The sequence below is a fragment of the Numenius arquata genome, chromosome 6 (assembly GCF_964106895.1).
Source record: "Numenius arquata chromosome 6, bNumArq3.hap1.1, whole genome shotgun sequence".
Taxonomy (NCBI): Eukaryota; Metazoa; Chordata; class Aves; order Charadriiformes; family Scolopacidae; genus Numenius; species Numenius arquata.
The window spans coordinates 56,792,523-56,805,346 of record NC_133581.1 but is presented as its reverse complement, the minus strand read 5'-3'; the positions used below and the strand labels follow the sequence as shown (position 1 = coordinate 56,805,346).

The window sequence follows — 12,824 nt, the reverse complement described above, 5'->3', positions numbered from 1 at the left end:
GAACAATCAATAACTAATAAAAATTAAATGTCTTATTCCATTCTTAAATAACTTTTGTTAGTTTTGCACAATCAAGCTAATAATATTATTTAGGAGAATAAAATGTGTGTAGAATATATAAAAATGAAAAATTATAAATTTGTCTTGTATGTTGGACTTTTTTAATTATAGGTCTAAGAAACCTGTAAATAGAACCCAAGCAGTATGAGAGGTATCTTTTCATATGGAATCAACCTGTTCTTGAATGCTGATTGCTTGTTTGTAGTCTTCTACAGCCTCTTTATTGAAACCCAATTTACCACGAATATCAGCTCTAAATTTATACATCAAGGCATCATTAGGCTGAAGTGACAATGCTGTAAAAATAAGAAATAGAATGTTAGGCAATTTTTTGTTGTGTTTGTGGCTTTTTTTTTTAACATTATCACATAATTATAAAGAAAATCATCGTCCATAAACTTTTGTCAGTGCTCAAATTCTTCTGCAGACATGCTTTCACAAGAGAAAACATATTACACACATTAACTTTACATCAAAAGGTAGGCAACTTTGTATACTTTGGATTTTTTTTCCTTTTTGATGCCATTTATGAATCCCACTTTCATTTCATACTGACAGTAGAAACTATGCTTTCCTCTGAAACACAAGCAAAATCTTAGAGAAGAAAACTACTACCATCCAACTTCTGGAACATGGCACAAACCCAGTATCTTACTCAGTTTCTCCATTGTGCAAATAGGATTTAGATACTTGTTGGAAAGCTTAATCTGCTGTTTTAAAATTCTGCTTTAGAGAGAAAGTTTTTTTTAAACCAGTCAGCTCCCTGGTCTAGTCAATTTTCACCATCTAACACTATGAAAGCATTAGTCATGAAAACCATAAAGTAAAAACATTATTTTGACAAATTCCTCTTTAAAAGTAAACTAATTTCTAGGAAAAAAAAAAAAAAAAAAAGAAAACAAAACAAAATCTAAAGAGGGTTATCCTCCCCGGAAAGATCATTTCCTGTGCAACAAAGTGTTGTCAAATCAAAGTCACATTACTAAATTTTGTTTCAATAACATTAAGACAAACTAAATACAGCTTTAGTTACTGGAGGAAGTGTGCCTGTGTATCCAGAGTTGCTGAATCTCACATTAGTAGCAATGACAAAAGCAGCAATGGAGTAATATAGCTCAGCTGGTTTCAACCTGAATAAAAGGTTTGGGTTTTATAAAGATCAAGATGAAAGTTTGATTCAGTTTCTCTTCTCTATGAACCATGTCTATTCCCAAAAGAAAAGCTTATGGAAACCAAATACTGTATCAAAACTTGTTCTACAAACAGCACGTTCATTAAATTTCATTTTTATATATAAAATAAGCTATCTGAATGCCATTTTCTAGGCACCTAGATATCTCCACACATACACACACAAACTCACAAAATTTTTTTGAGCCTTGGTAAGTATAGTATTTTCCCATAATTTCTTGCCACAATTTCATTTAGGGCTCTGTTCAGCTGCTAATCATACACATTATATGAAAGTTTATCTGCTAATTTACATACTTTCAATTTTGAAAATGGGAAAAACCCAACAGTTAATTAGCATGGTTACTTTAACTTCCTCTTTTTAATCACATCGTAATATCTGATCAAATTAGGTAGCAAATATACTAGCAGAAATACACACATACTTTCTGAATCATTAAATAAAGTCAAGCAATTTGTTATCATAATTGTTAGTATACTACCAAACAGAATCATGACATGTAAATAAAGATTACCTGTTGAAATGTCTTTCTCAGCTAGTTCATATTGCTTCAATCCATTATAGAAATTTGCCCTGTTAAAATACACTGCTGCAGAGGATGGGCAGAGACAAATTGCCTTCTCAAAGTCTTCTTTTGCTTCTTCAATATTGTTCAGTAACGTATTTGTAACGGCCCGATTCATAACAGCAGCTTCATTTCTTGGGTCAAGTTCTAATACCTTGGAATAGTAGCAATAGGCCTAGAAAACACATGAATTGGAGACAAAGTACACTGCTAAAATTTGAGGAAATGGCTTATGTACAACTTGTAAATTCCAGCTTGTTTCTTTAAGCCGTTAGTATTTTTAAGTCTTTACTTGTTCTGTTTAGCGTTCTTTGTGCTCAGAAAAGAGACAGCACCACCACGTTTATCCACAAATAGGTCAACCACCATCCAAACAAACTTTTGAAAAATAACAGCTGTTTATGTTAAATTGTAATTATAGCAGAAGAAATAAGCTACACGCTAAGGCCAATTTAAATTAACATAGAAAATTGTTTATAATGCAGCACCTATTCTTGAACTTCTTCATAATTAGACAGCCTCTGTGAGACAGTAAGGAGTCACAGAAACACAGTAATGAGGAAGAACAGCCTATGCAAGACCAGTCATGGAATAATGACACCAGACGCATAAGAAAAGAGATTACATGATCACAGAAGCAGCCATATGCAGGGCACTGATCTTGGACTCCTAAGGAATTTCTGATCCAAGTCTAACTTATGCTCAAGAACAGCAAGGAACCTAACTCAGAGAAACATACAAGAACATAAAAATTTTTTTCTTTTTTTTTTTTTTCCCCCCTATTTCTTGTGCTGTATGAAGTACAATCTAGGCTAAAAATTGTATGCCAAGCCTGTACTATACATGATGAATTCCTTAATAAGTGAGCTGCAAGCTGAATTGTTTACAGAGGCAACTCTAGGAGAGATTAATTCAAGTAGATGAAATGTGCTGAAGCACCCATGCTGGTTCTGGGCTTCCATAGCTGCTGGACCACAAAGCTCCAATCAAACAAAAGCCTGAGCCTATGTCCAGGAAATGTGACTGGAAGACCAAAGGAAAAATCATTGCAGGGGCCTCTTCACAGAGACAAAAATAAATTGTCCTTGCCTTCAAACAGGTTTCAAATTCTCTCACAAGAGGAGTTTCAGTATCCAGCTCTTCTGTATTTCAAGATGCCCACTGTTTTTAAGAAGAATTAGGTGATTTAAAATTCCAAAGTTACTGTGGTAACAGGAGGAAGATCTGACTTCTTGATTAAAGTTCATCAGCACAAGACTCTTTTCATTCTCCTTGTCATGGTGCTATAGTGACTCTGGGTAAGTTATTTAATGTATGGGAGCTAGGCTGGGGAGGGATGTTACTGAACATTAGTGGGATTTTGGTATCTCAATTATAAACAAAATTTTTTGTGATGTGTATCCTAGCTGTTAGTTCATTCATATCAATGATAAAATACATAGCAGCAGGGCAATTATTTATTATTAATTACTAGAGATTAATTCATCTCCTGGTAGAGGACCATGAAATTCAATGGAAGAAAGCTTCGTGTTAATGAAGTATTCATTTAAGGAAAAGAGTTCTGAAGACAGTATAAAGAGACACTACAGACTTACCTGTGAAAACTGCCGATTATGGAAATAGATATTTGCTGCATTGAAATAGGCTAATGCATAGTTTGGGTCAACAGAAATTGCTTGTTGATAGTCCTTCATGGCATAGGGTAGATATCCCATTAACTGATTGATGACACCCCGATTTGTTAGCAGCGGAGCAGTGGTAGTGAGCTGAAAGGAAAATGTAGACACACTCTTATTCAGGGAAAAGTTACACTTCTACAGTAATTTATTCTGGTTTTCAAAGATACATTTACTTTTAACAAAATTTTAATTGGATTACCAAACTGGCAACTATTAATATACAGTATTGACTGGATTCAGAGCAACAGGTTGATTTTAGTAAAATCACTTTAAGCTAACATCTACCTTTAGTGCAGCATTTATATCTTGAAATGCGGCAAAACTTTCACCCGCTTGAAGACAGACTGAAGCTCGTCCATCATATGCAGCATGGCATTTTGGATCAATGCGAATGGCAACTGTAAATTGGCTCCATGCTCTCTGAAGTTTTCCAAGGGCCTAAAATGAATTCCAGTATGTCCACAATAAGAAAGATAAGAAATGCCAAACATACTAATGATCTCACTTTAAAAATTACAGTAGAGAATGGAAGCATGCTTATATTTACAAACACAGTTAATTAAATTACAGAAAAAAATGAATTCAAATATCTTGCTAACTCTCAAACATCTTGTTAATTATGCAATATTAATTGTCTTTGCAACTATGCAATGTATCTGCCACAACTGTTTTAACTGCAAGTATTACCTTTTCTACATCATATAATCACAGAATGGTTGAGTTTGGAAGGGATCTCTGGAAATCATCTAGCCACTGCTCAAAGCGGGGACAACTGGGACAGGTTGCCCAGGACCATGTACAGTCAGAATTTGAACATTTTCAAGGATGGAGACTCCACAACCTCCCTGTAAAATCTGTTCCAGTGTTTGATCATTGTTACATTTAAAAAAAAAAAAAAAGTTTTCTGATGTTTAAATGGATGTTAAATGGTATTTCAGTCTGTGCCTGTTGCCTCCTGTCCTGTCACTGTGCACCATTAAGAAGTGCCTGGCTCCACTTCATTTATACTCCTTCATCAGATATTTATACCTATTTAAAAGATTCCCCCTTTAGCCTTCATCTCTCTTTCCCTTCTCTTTATAAGACAGATGCTTCAAGCCCTTAATCATCTTAGTGGCTCTTCGCTGGATGAGCGCCAGTATGTTCATATCTCTCTTGTACTGGAGAGCCCAGAACTGGACACAGTACTCCAGATGTGGCCTCACTAGGACTGAGTAGAGGAGAAGGATCAGCTGCCTCAACCTTCTGCCAATGTTACTCCTAACATGGTATCATTTGGTATCATTGGCCTTTACTGCAAGGGACATCACTGACAACTTCAGCTTGTTGCCCATCAGGACCCTCACGTCCTTTTCTGCAAAGCTGCTTTTAAGCCAGTCAGCTCCCAGCTTGTAGTCATGCATGAAATTATTCCTCCTCAGATGCAGAACTTCTCACTTTTCTTTGTTATACTTTGTGAGGTTCCTGTCTGCCATTTCTCCAGGCTGTCCAGCCCATCATCCCTCTAAATGGTAGCACAACCATTTGGTGTATCAAGCAGTCCTCCCAATTTTGTATCATTTGCAAACTTGCTGAAGGTGTACTCCACTCCATCATCCAGTTCATTAATTAAGATGTTAAAAAATATTGGACACATTACTGACCCCTTAGAGTAATTCACTTGTGACTGGCCTCCAGATGGACTTTATGGCACTAATAATGACACTTTGAGCCTCACAGGTCAATCAGTTTTCATTTCACCTCACTGTCCGCTTATTTAAACCATATTTCACCAGTTTTTCATGAAGACCTTATGAAAGACTACTGAAAGCTTTGCTAAAGCGGAGATAAACAACATTCACTGCTCCTCTCTCACTCATGAAGCTAGTAATTTCATCATAGAATGCTATCAGGTTGATCAGCATAATTTCTCCTCTATAAACTCATGCAGACAACTCCCAATCACCTTGTTGTCCTTCATGTCTTTAGAAATGGTTTCCAGAATTATTTGCTTCATTGCCCTTCCAGGGACTGAAGTGAGGCTGACCTGCCTGGAGTTCCCCAGATCTGACTTCTTGCCATTCTTGAAGATAGGAGTGACATTTACCTTCTTCTGGTCTTCAGGAACCTCTACTGATCACTTATGACCTTTCGAAGATAATTGAGAGTGGCCTCACAGTGATGTTGGCTAGTTCCTCACCACTTGTGAGTGTATTCCATTAGATCCCACAGACTCGTGTGTGTTCATTTTGCTTAAATGTTCCCTAATCTGATCCTCCTCCACCAAGAGCAAGTCTTCCTTCCTCTGGACTTTTCCACTGGTCACAGGGACTTGGGATTCCTAAAAGCCAGTCTTACCAGTAAAGACCAAGGTGACGAAGGCATTGAGCACTTCTACATGTCCTTTGTCACCGCATCCCTAGTCACATTCAGCAGCAGGCCCATATTTTCCCACATTTTCCTTTTGCTACTGATGTACTTGTAGAAGACTTTCTTGCGGACCTTCATGCCCCTCACTGGATTCAACTCTTGATGGGCTGGTGACCTGAAGACTTATATGTTGGACTTCACATAGCAATAAAATTAAACCACTAGGTAGTTCAGCAAAAGCATCTTCCCTGGATGGTCAGATGGTATACCTGGATGTATACCTGGATAGTATGCAGTACCTTGTGAAGGACTTAGCGCAGTCAAGGAAGTGCTTAATTCTGGGCATTGTACCTAATATACCTATTAATTAGGCAAAGGTGGAAGGTGAATCATCTAGTTCCCCACATCAAAATACTTCTCCACTTGTGCCTATGTTTAAGCCCCCAAAGATATAATAAGGCTTAAGAAAAGGCATCTAGTGAGATTTAGGCTTCTCAGAAATTAAGCACCTGCCACTATGTGAACCTTCTGGGTTGCCTCCTGAACCTAAAAAATCTAATTCCTACCTATGTCCTACTCCTACCCTACTTACCTATGTAGTCACTCCAGGTTTTTCTCTTGCACAGTACTTCCCAAAGCACTGTGAAAGCATTAGTTAGAATTTAAGTGAATTGGCAAAGCTGTAAATGGAAATTTTCATGACACACATGCAGGACTACCTGACACAGGGTACTAACATTAGTGCCTCATTTACATCAGAAAAAATTAATTTTCAACAAGATTCATGACAATTCAAGACATTTCAGACAACTGGATATAATAAAGCACGGTAACTAAATGACAGAAATCAGACACAGACAAAAAATTTCAAGTCATATCATATATCCCTTTGCTAATATAGAAGTTGACTTTCTATGTAGGTACGTAGTTTTCAGACATCATTATATATATCGTCTTTACCAAGGGATTTTAGCAGATTCGCTAACAGTATAGTTTGGATAATTTAGATTTTGTTTTACACAGATTTGTAAACACTTTGGCTGCTTTTTACTTCAGTAAACTGCTCATACACACAAAACATGCCAGTTCTTAACGTTAGCTTATCAGAGAACCATATACGCAAATCAAACTAGCGTAAGGTTACCTGATATTCCATTATTCAAGAGCAGAACTCCAACAAGATTGAGCACAATAGCGAAAAGAAAATCATGGTCTATCCATTTAGTTTAAAAGAAAGAAGATGCCATAAAGCTTGTCTAAAGTACATGCATTAATTTCTGTTTATTATGATTACTTTATGCATTACATAAATATATGCATGTAAGATTGATGGTATTTTGTTTGATTGAACATAACACTGACAATGAATTTTGGTGTGTTACCTGCAAGTTGTATCCTAAGCAAATTCTGGCATTTATACATGTTGGATTCAGATGAACTGCTCTCAAGAAGTCTTTCTGTGCTTGTTTATAACCAGTCTCATGTCCATTTTCCATGTACGAGTTTCCTCGTCCAACATAGGCATGCACAGAAACAGGATCTAGTCTGAGAACCTGGTCAAATGATCTCACAGCTTCTTCAAACTTGTGAAGTCTAAAAATAGATATATTAATGTTTGCTGTTTAAAAATTCTATTAAAAAAATCTCAGTTTATGAATGATCAGCAAATACTACCCCATAAAGCCCACTAAAAGTAGTTGTTCTGATTAAAAGGACATTTCTTTTTTTCCCTAAGTTTTCTTTCTATATGTGCACCCTGATGGTTATAACAGTGAAGGTAGTCAGGGTAAGGCCTTGCAGACTTCAGTTGGAATTCCTTGGCCTGAGAAAGAAAACAGCAAAACTCCCATTAATTTTTGCTGGGACAAGATTTCAACAGTTGTACTCAACAGAGAGACTTTATCCGAGTCACTCATGCTGTCCAAATGTCATGACCAAACATGTTTTTGGTAGTGTGTTTAGGCACAGATGTGTCAGCCATAAATAATTTACTTCTCATATAAGCCTTCTCTCTGTTTTTTTCTCATACCAGTTCTTGAACTTATCCAAACTATGCTAAACTTAAAGAGTAAAATGAGGCAATATTTAGGGTTCCAAGCATAGATCATTCTGATCTAAGAGTAAGCCAAATGTGGAACCCCATCCTTAGATAAAACTTGAAGCATCTGAAATATACTGAATATGAATAAAAAGGATTAAATACCTCAAATGTCAACGAATGCTAGTAAGTACCTTTACACATAAAGCAAAAACTTTAAAAAGTCAAAGTACAAAATCATTTTACCAAGATGATACTGAAAGATAAGATATTGTGTCTGTGTCTACATCTGTAGACCTGTGTCTACCTGAAGCACAGTCTGACTTCTTTACCGAAAGAGGAAAGATTAAATGTATTTAGCTAACAATAACTTTAAGGGATGTAAACCAAATGCTTTTTAAAAGCACACCACTTGTTGCAAAAACAAATCAGGGCTTCATTCCAACCCCGTTGATAGGCAGTCATGAGGTTAGAGACTGCAGGATGGATCCCAAATGCATCTTAAAATGGGTTATACAGCTAAGTTATATAGTCACTTTTTATGACAGGTGATATTTGTGTGAAATAGGAGCAATCAACTCCAAATGCCACTATGATAAATAGACTAAGATACTAATGAATATCTCATTTCTTCCAATTTATATTTTTTTTAAGTGATTAACAGATTTATTTTAGTCTTTCTAAATAAATCTTATCTTGATGAAACTACCTTTTAGAATTTCCAAATAAAAAAATCAGGCGAGGAAGACCAGTGAGGCTTTTGCTTTTCTTTAAAGGCCAAAGTGCATATTTAAACAGAAATTGCTTTCTAACTAATTCTGAACAAACCAACCCAGCTCTGCTTATCTTGTAATTCTTTGTTCTTCAGTCCTTCTCTTAATTCTCTCACCCTAATATTTCCTCCTGACAGTCATGAACACATAGTTGCTCAATACCAGAAGATTCTAATACCAGTTATTAAACTTGAAAAATATCTAATTTTCTTTTTCCATTCCTCTTTTTCACTTTCCCCTCCCCCAGTTCTCAGTTTACTCAATATGTTCTACTCTCCGTCAAAAAAAATTACATATATTACCTATGACAGCAGATTCCAATAGCTTGAAAGACCTGACTATCATCTGGACTAAGCAATGTTGCTTCTTTAAAGTCCTGAAAAGAACAGATACAGAAACACATACTATTTTCTTACATTTAAGAAAACTATCTTGAGGTCAGAGCCTTCCAGACATTTCAACAAAAATAATAATTTTGACACACACGTGTGCACACACAGAGGAACAAAACAAGCCCACTCAATCAGAACCTCCATTTACTTAGGCTTCTGCAATAAATTAGTACTCATTTGGACTCAACATAAATTACTTCAAGATTAAAAAAGAAGGAAAAAGCAGGTTCTTGCTTATAAAATTCTGTGCAACTCCCATGTACAGTTCTAGCAGGATAAAACTGTAAAACAAACAAAACTGCATTTTACTTGCATTTTCACAGCCAGACTGGTATTAGGTATTGAGCAAATGAGTACTGGGCACAAACTATTTCAGAAGAATATGAAAACTGTCAAGTTGGTCTTTGTGTCAACAATGGCTTACAGATAACAGAAAACTCCAAATTTCCTTTACTCAAAGAAGGATTTTGTACCTCACACGCATTAGCATAATCACCAAGCTCCACGAAGAGTAGTCCACGATTAATTAACACTTTATAAGCTATTTCCTCACTCAATTCAAGCAGAAGAATAATTCCATAGTCTTTCAAAGCCTACAAAAGATACATAAATATAAATGTATTTTAAACATAAAATGTATTTTAAAATAACATAATTTAAAAACATAAAATGTATTTTAAACCATAATTTATCCAGAGGGATACAATGATACTTCAAAATTTAAAAGACATGCTTTCAAATTCCTACAAATCATGTGCATACGCACAGACTTCAATGTGGCTATTCCAATACTTTACTGTTTCCAGGTAGAATTTAACTTCATTTGGAACCTTTCAATAGTTATACAGATACCCATTCCTAGAGTACAGAAGCAAAGACAATGCAAATATATTCAATAGATATAATTAAAATTTATTTTGTCATTATATAAATTTCAGAGTTTTCTTAATTACCTCTATTGCTAGATTTTATGTCCAAATTCTTACTTAAAACCCCAACAAATTATTCTAGATTAATTAGTCATTAATTAATGTCAAAGTAATAATTTTAGAATTAAGCATCTTCAAACATAATTTATTGTTGTTGTAAAAACCAAACACTAGTATTAACTAAACTTGGGTGTAAATTTTGTAAAAGAGCAAATAGTGACATGACTAGGTAGACTGAAGAAGCTTCAATTCTCAAATTTATCAAAACTTGGCAGTATTTCAACAATGTTTGATCTGAAAAACTTCTAGCCCAACTATATTTTTCACCTGAAGAATGAACTTATATAGTATACTTAAGAATAGCTAGACAGTTTAGACCTAATAGGACAAAAATACTTATACAAAAATCTTTTACCTTCAGTTACTGTAATCACCTATTTTTCTTCATCATTCTTGGCCAATTAACCTCTAAGCACAAATGGCCTTTGCCCAAGGTCGATTTGACTTGAGACACCCGAGCACAAATACTTATGAACTAGCCCTGTCTCAGAAAATCAGCCTCATCAAAAAGATAGTTCAACATGATTGTGTTCCCAGTCTGAAGCCGCACGGTGCCTTTGTGTGTGTGCCCTGTTGTGCCTTTGCTTTATAACAAAGTAGAAAGCAGAAACACTTAAGAGGTAGCTCACAGGCAAGTTGACAGAAGTATAAACACATCCAGAAAAACAGAGCTGTGAATGAGGGTTGGATGTAGTCCAAACTCTTGTTTTGATGTAGTTGTCTTCTGGATCTTATAGTTCTTATATTTTTTCTTTTGTTTACTTACAGTTCTTATATTTTTAAATGGATATCAAATGTAATTAATATGATAATAGAGACCAAAAAGCTATTTTTAAAACAATTTCCTGAAGAGCACAATCATTCACGAAGACATTGCAAGAGGTTAGAAATTTTGACTAATTGTGAAAAACAGGTTACTAGCTAATATGAAGTGAGTGTTCATGTGATGTCGAAAAAAAAAATACCAATACCTTTCTGAAGTCCTTTATTTGATGATAACAGACAGCTCTGTTATAATATGCCAAAATACTGGTTTTGTCGAGGTCAATCGTCTTTGAAAAATCTTCAATTGCAGCTTTAAATGTCTGCAAATGAAAAAATGCTATGTATAAATTGTAATTCAGAGTTCATGGCACCACATGCTTTTCCTCATACAATAGCCTATTGTAAAATTTTATTTCATAGTTTTACATTTTGATTCTTCATCAGCACTGGAAGGCATCCAACCATTTCATTATATCCTTTGTGGACTATTTACTGCAGTCGGAGCACTCCTTCAGAAGCTCTATTTGTACAAAGGCTGGGCAAACAAACATTCCTTGTATTTTCTTACATCACATCCTTATACTGCAATACATAATCAACGCTTAATTTTACTATCTTACACTTTGTACCTTAACCTAACATGGAAGGTATCTTCCATGGATTTTTGTTACTTCCGTCAATCGCTAGGTAAGAATATATTCTGTACAATTTAAAAGAATAACCAGAGAGACGCTCAGTAGCTTCTCCAACTCATCAATCATTTTCAGATACATAGAACAACCTGAGAATAGTTTCAACGGGGAATGGAAAGTATAATAATAAAGTGGAATTCCTGGTTTTCATCAGGAACGCTTTTACCATTATTTCAACCTTATAAAGTGTCAAGTAAGATACATTACGTTTTAAGGGAGAATGCAAAAGTACAACAATAAAGATAGTCTCACCTTATTTTGATACTTTAAAGTTCCTCGGTAAAAATAAGCGTGCACACTGTTAGGAAGAACTTTGATTGCCTCATTGCAATTCAGAATTGCCTTAGAATATCTACCTTTACTTCCATAGTAAGCAGCACGACTCATATATGCCTGAGAAATTAAGACAGAGTGATGACATGATAAAAAACCAGCTTTGTTTAGTATTATAAAACAAGGGTTAAATAGAAGACAGAATTTACAAGTTTATAAAAACATACATCTTACAAAGCTTGTCATATCTTTCATTTAATGTTTGCCATGTGCATGCTGGCGGATTACACGGCAATACACCCATAAATGCAAAACCTGTCAGTCTTCAAACCCATCCAAAAATGCCTCACAGAAACAAACCATCAGGAGTCTTTATATTACCTGGAAATGTGATGGACAAAGGGCAAGTGCTTGATTGAAATCTTGGATGCACTTAGCTTGTCTGAGTTGCGTTCTACACAGCCCCCGCTGATAAAAAGCATCAGGATAACTTGAATGTAGTCTGATAGCCATACTAAAAGCACGATGGGCCTAAAAGGATGTCATATCATCTGGGTTAAATATAGTCTGTTTGTTCACCTGAAATCATAGGCTAAAACTGCTTCTTTTGTACAGCTAGGTATGAGCTTTTTTTTGCAGTTGGAACCCACCGTGTACCTGCATTGTTTTTTATTGCTTCCACCCATTTACTGCTACTTAAAATTTTGTAATGTTTAACACCCTACTTAATGCAATCATAACCTCAAGGAGGCACAATCTAATTCATTTAATAATCTCCTTTCTTCAGGGAGACTGCAAAAGTTTAACCAAGCACATGGTCTTCTCTCCGCAAGAGCTGAAATAGTGAAGCTTTTTATTATAATGAATGATGAATTAACATGGCTAGTATGCAACTCCTTTAAAATCCATCCAGACAGTTTTTTCCTCTACACTGTACATTAGCTTACTAAGTCCCAGGCTTTTCTGGGATCTACAGCTGTAATATCAGATGTACGTCGACACAGAAAGTCACCTTTTGCAATTGTCATGTATTGCCACATTAAATATTTCAGGCAAT

The 12,824-nt window shown here is 35.4% G+C and overlaps 1 protein-coding gene across 1 annotated transcript in view; it reads right to left on the bottom strand.

Annotated features, from left to right (window-relative positions):
- Nucleotides 1-219: 219 nt before the first annotated feature.
- Nucleotides 220-12,824, bottom strand: part of TTC6 (tetratricopeptide repeat domain 6) — a 59,687-nt gene continuing 47,082 nt past the window's right edge. The window contains exons 17-26 of the mRNA XM_074149578.1: nucleotides 12,149-12,298; nucleotides 11,747-11,887; nucleotides 11,009-11,122; nucleotides 9,522-9,641; nucleotides 8,959-9,032; nucleotides 7,228-7,438; nucleotides 3,782-3,934; nucleotides 3,413-3,583; nucleotides 1,767-1,992; nucleotides 220-356 (exon numbers count right to left, since the gene is read on the bottom strand). Coding sequence (XP_074005679.1) covers nucleotides 220-356; nucleotides 1,767-1,992; nucleotides 3,413-3,583; nucleotides 3,782-3,934; nucleotides 7,228-7,438; nucleotides 8,959-9,032; nucleotides 9,522-9,641; nucleotides 11,009-11,122; nucleotides 11,747-11,887; nucleotides 12,149-12,298 — 1,497 coding nt within the window. The remainder of the gene's footprint in view (nucleotides 357-1,766; nucleotides 1,993-3,412; nucleotides 3,584-3,781; nucleotides 3,935-7,227; nucleotides 7,439-8,958; nucleotides 9,033-9,521; nucleotides 9,642-11,008; nucleotides 11,123-11,746; nucleotides 11,888-12,148; nucleotides 12,299-12,824) is intronic.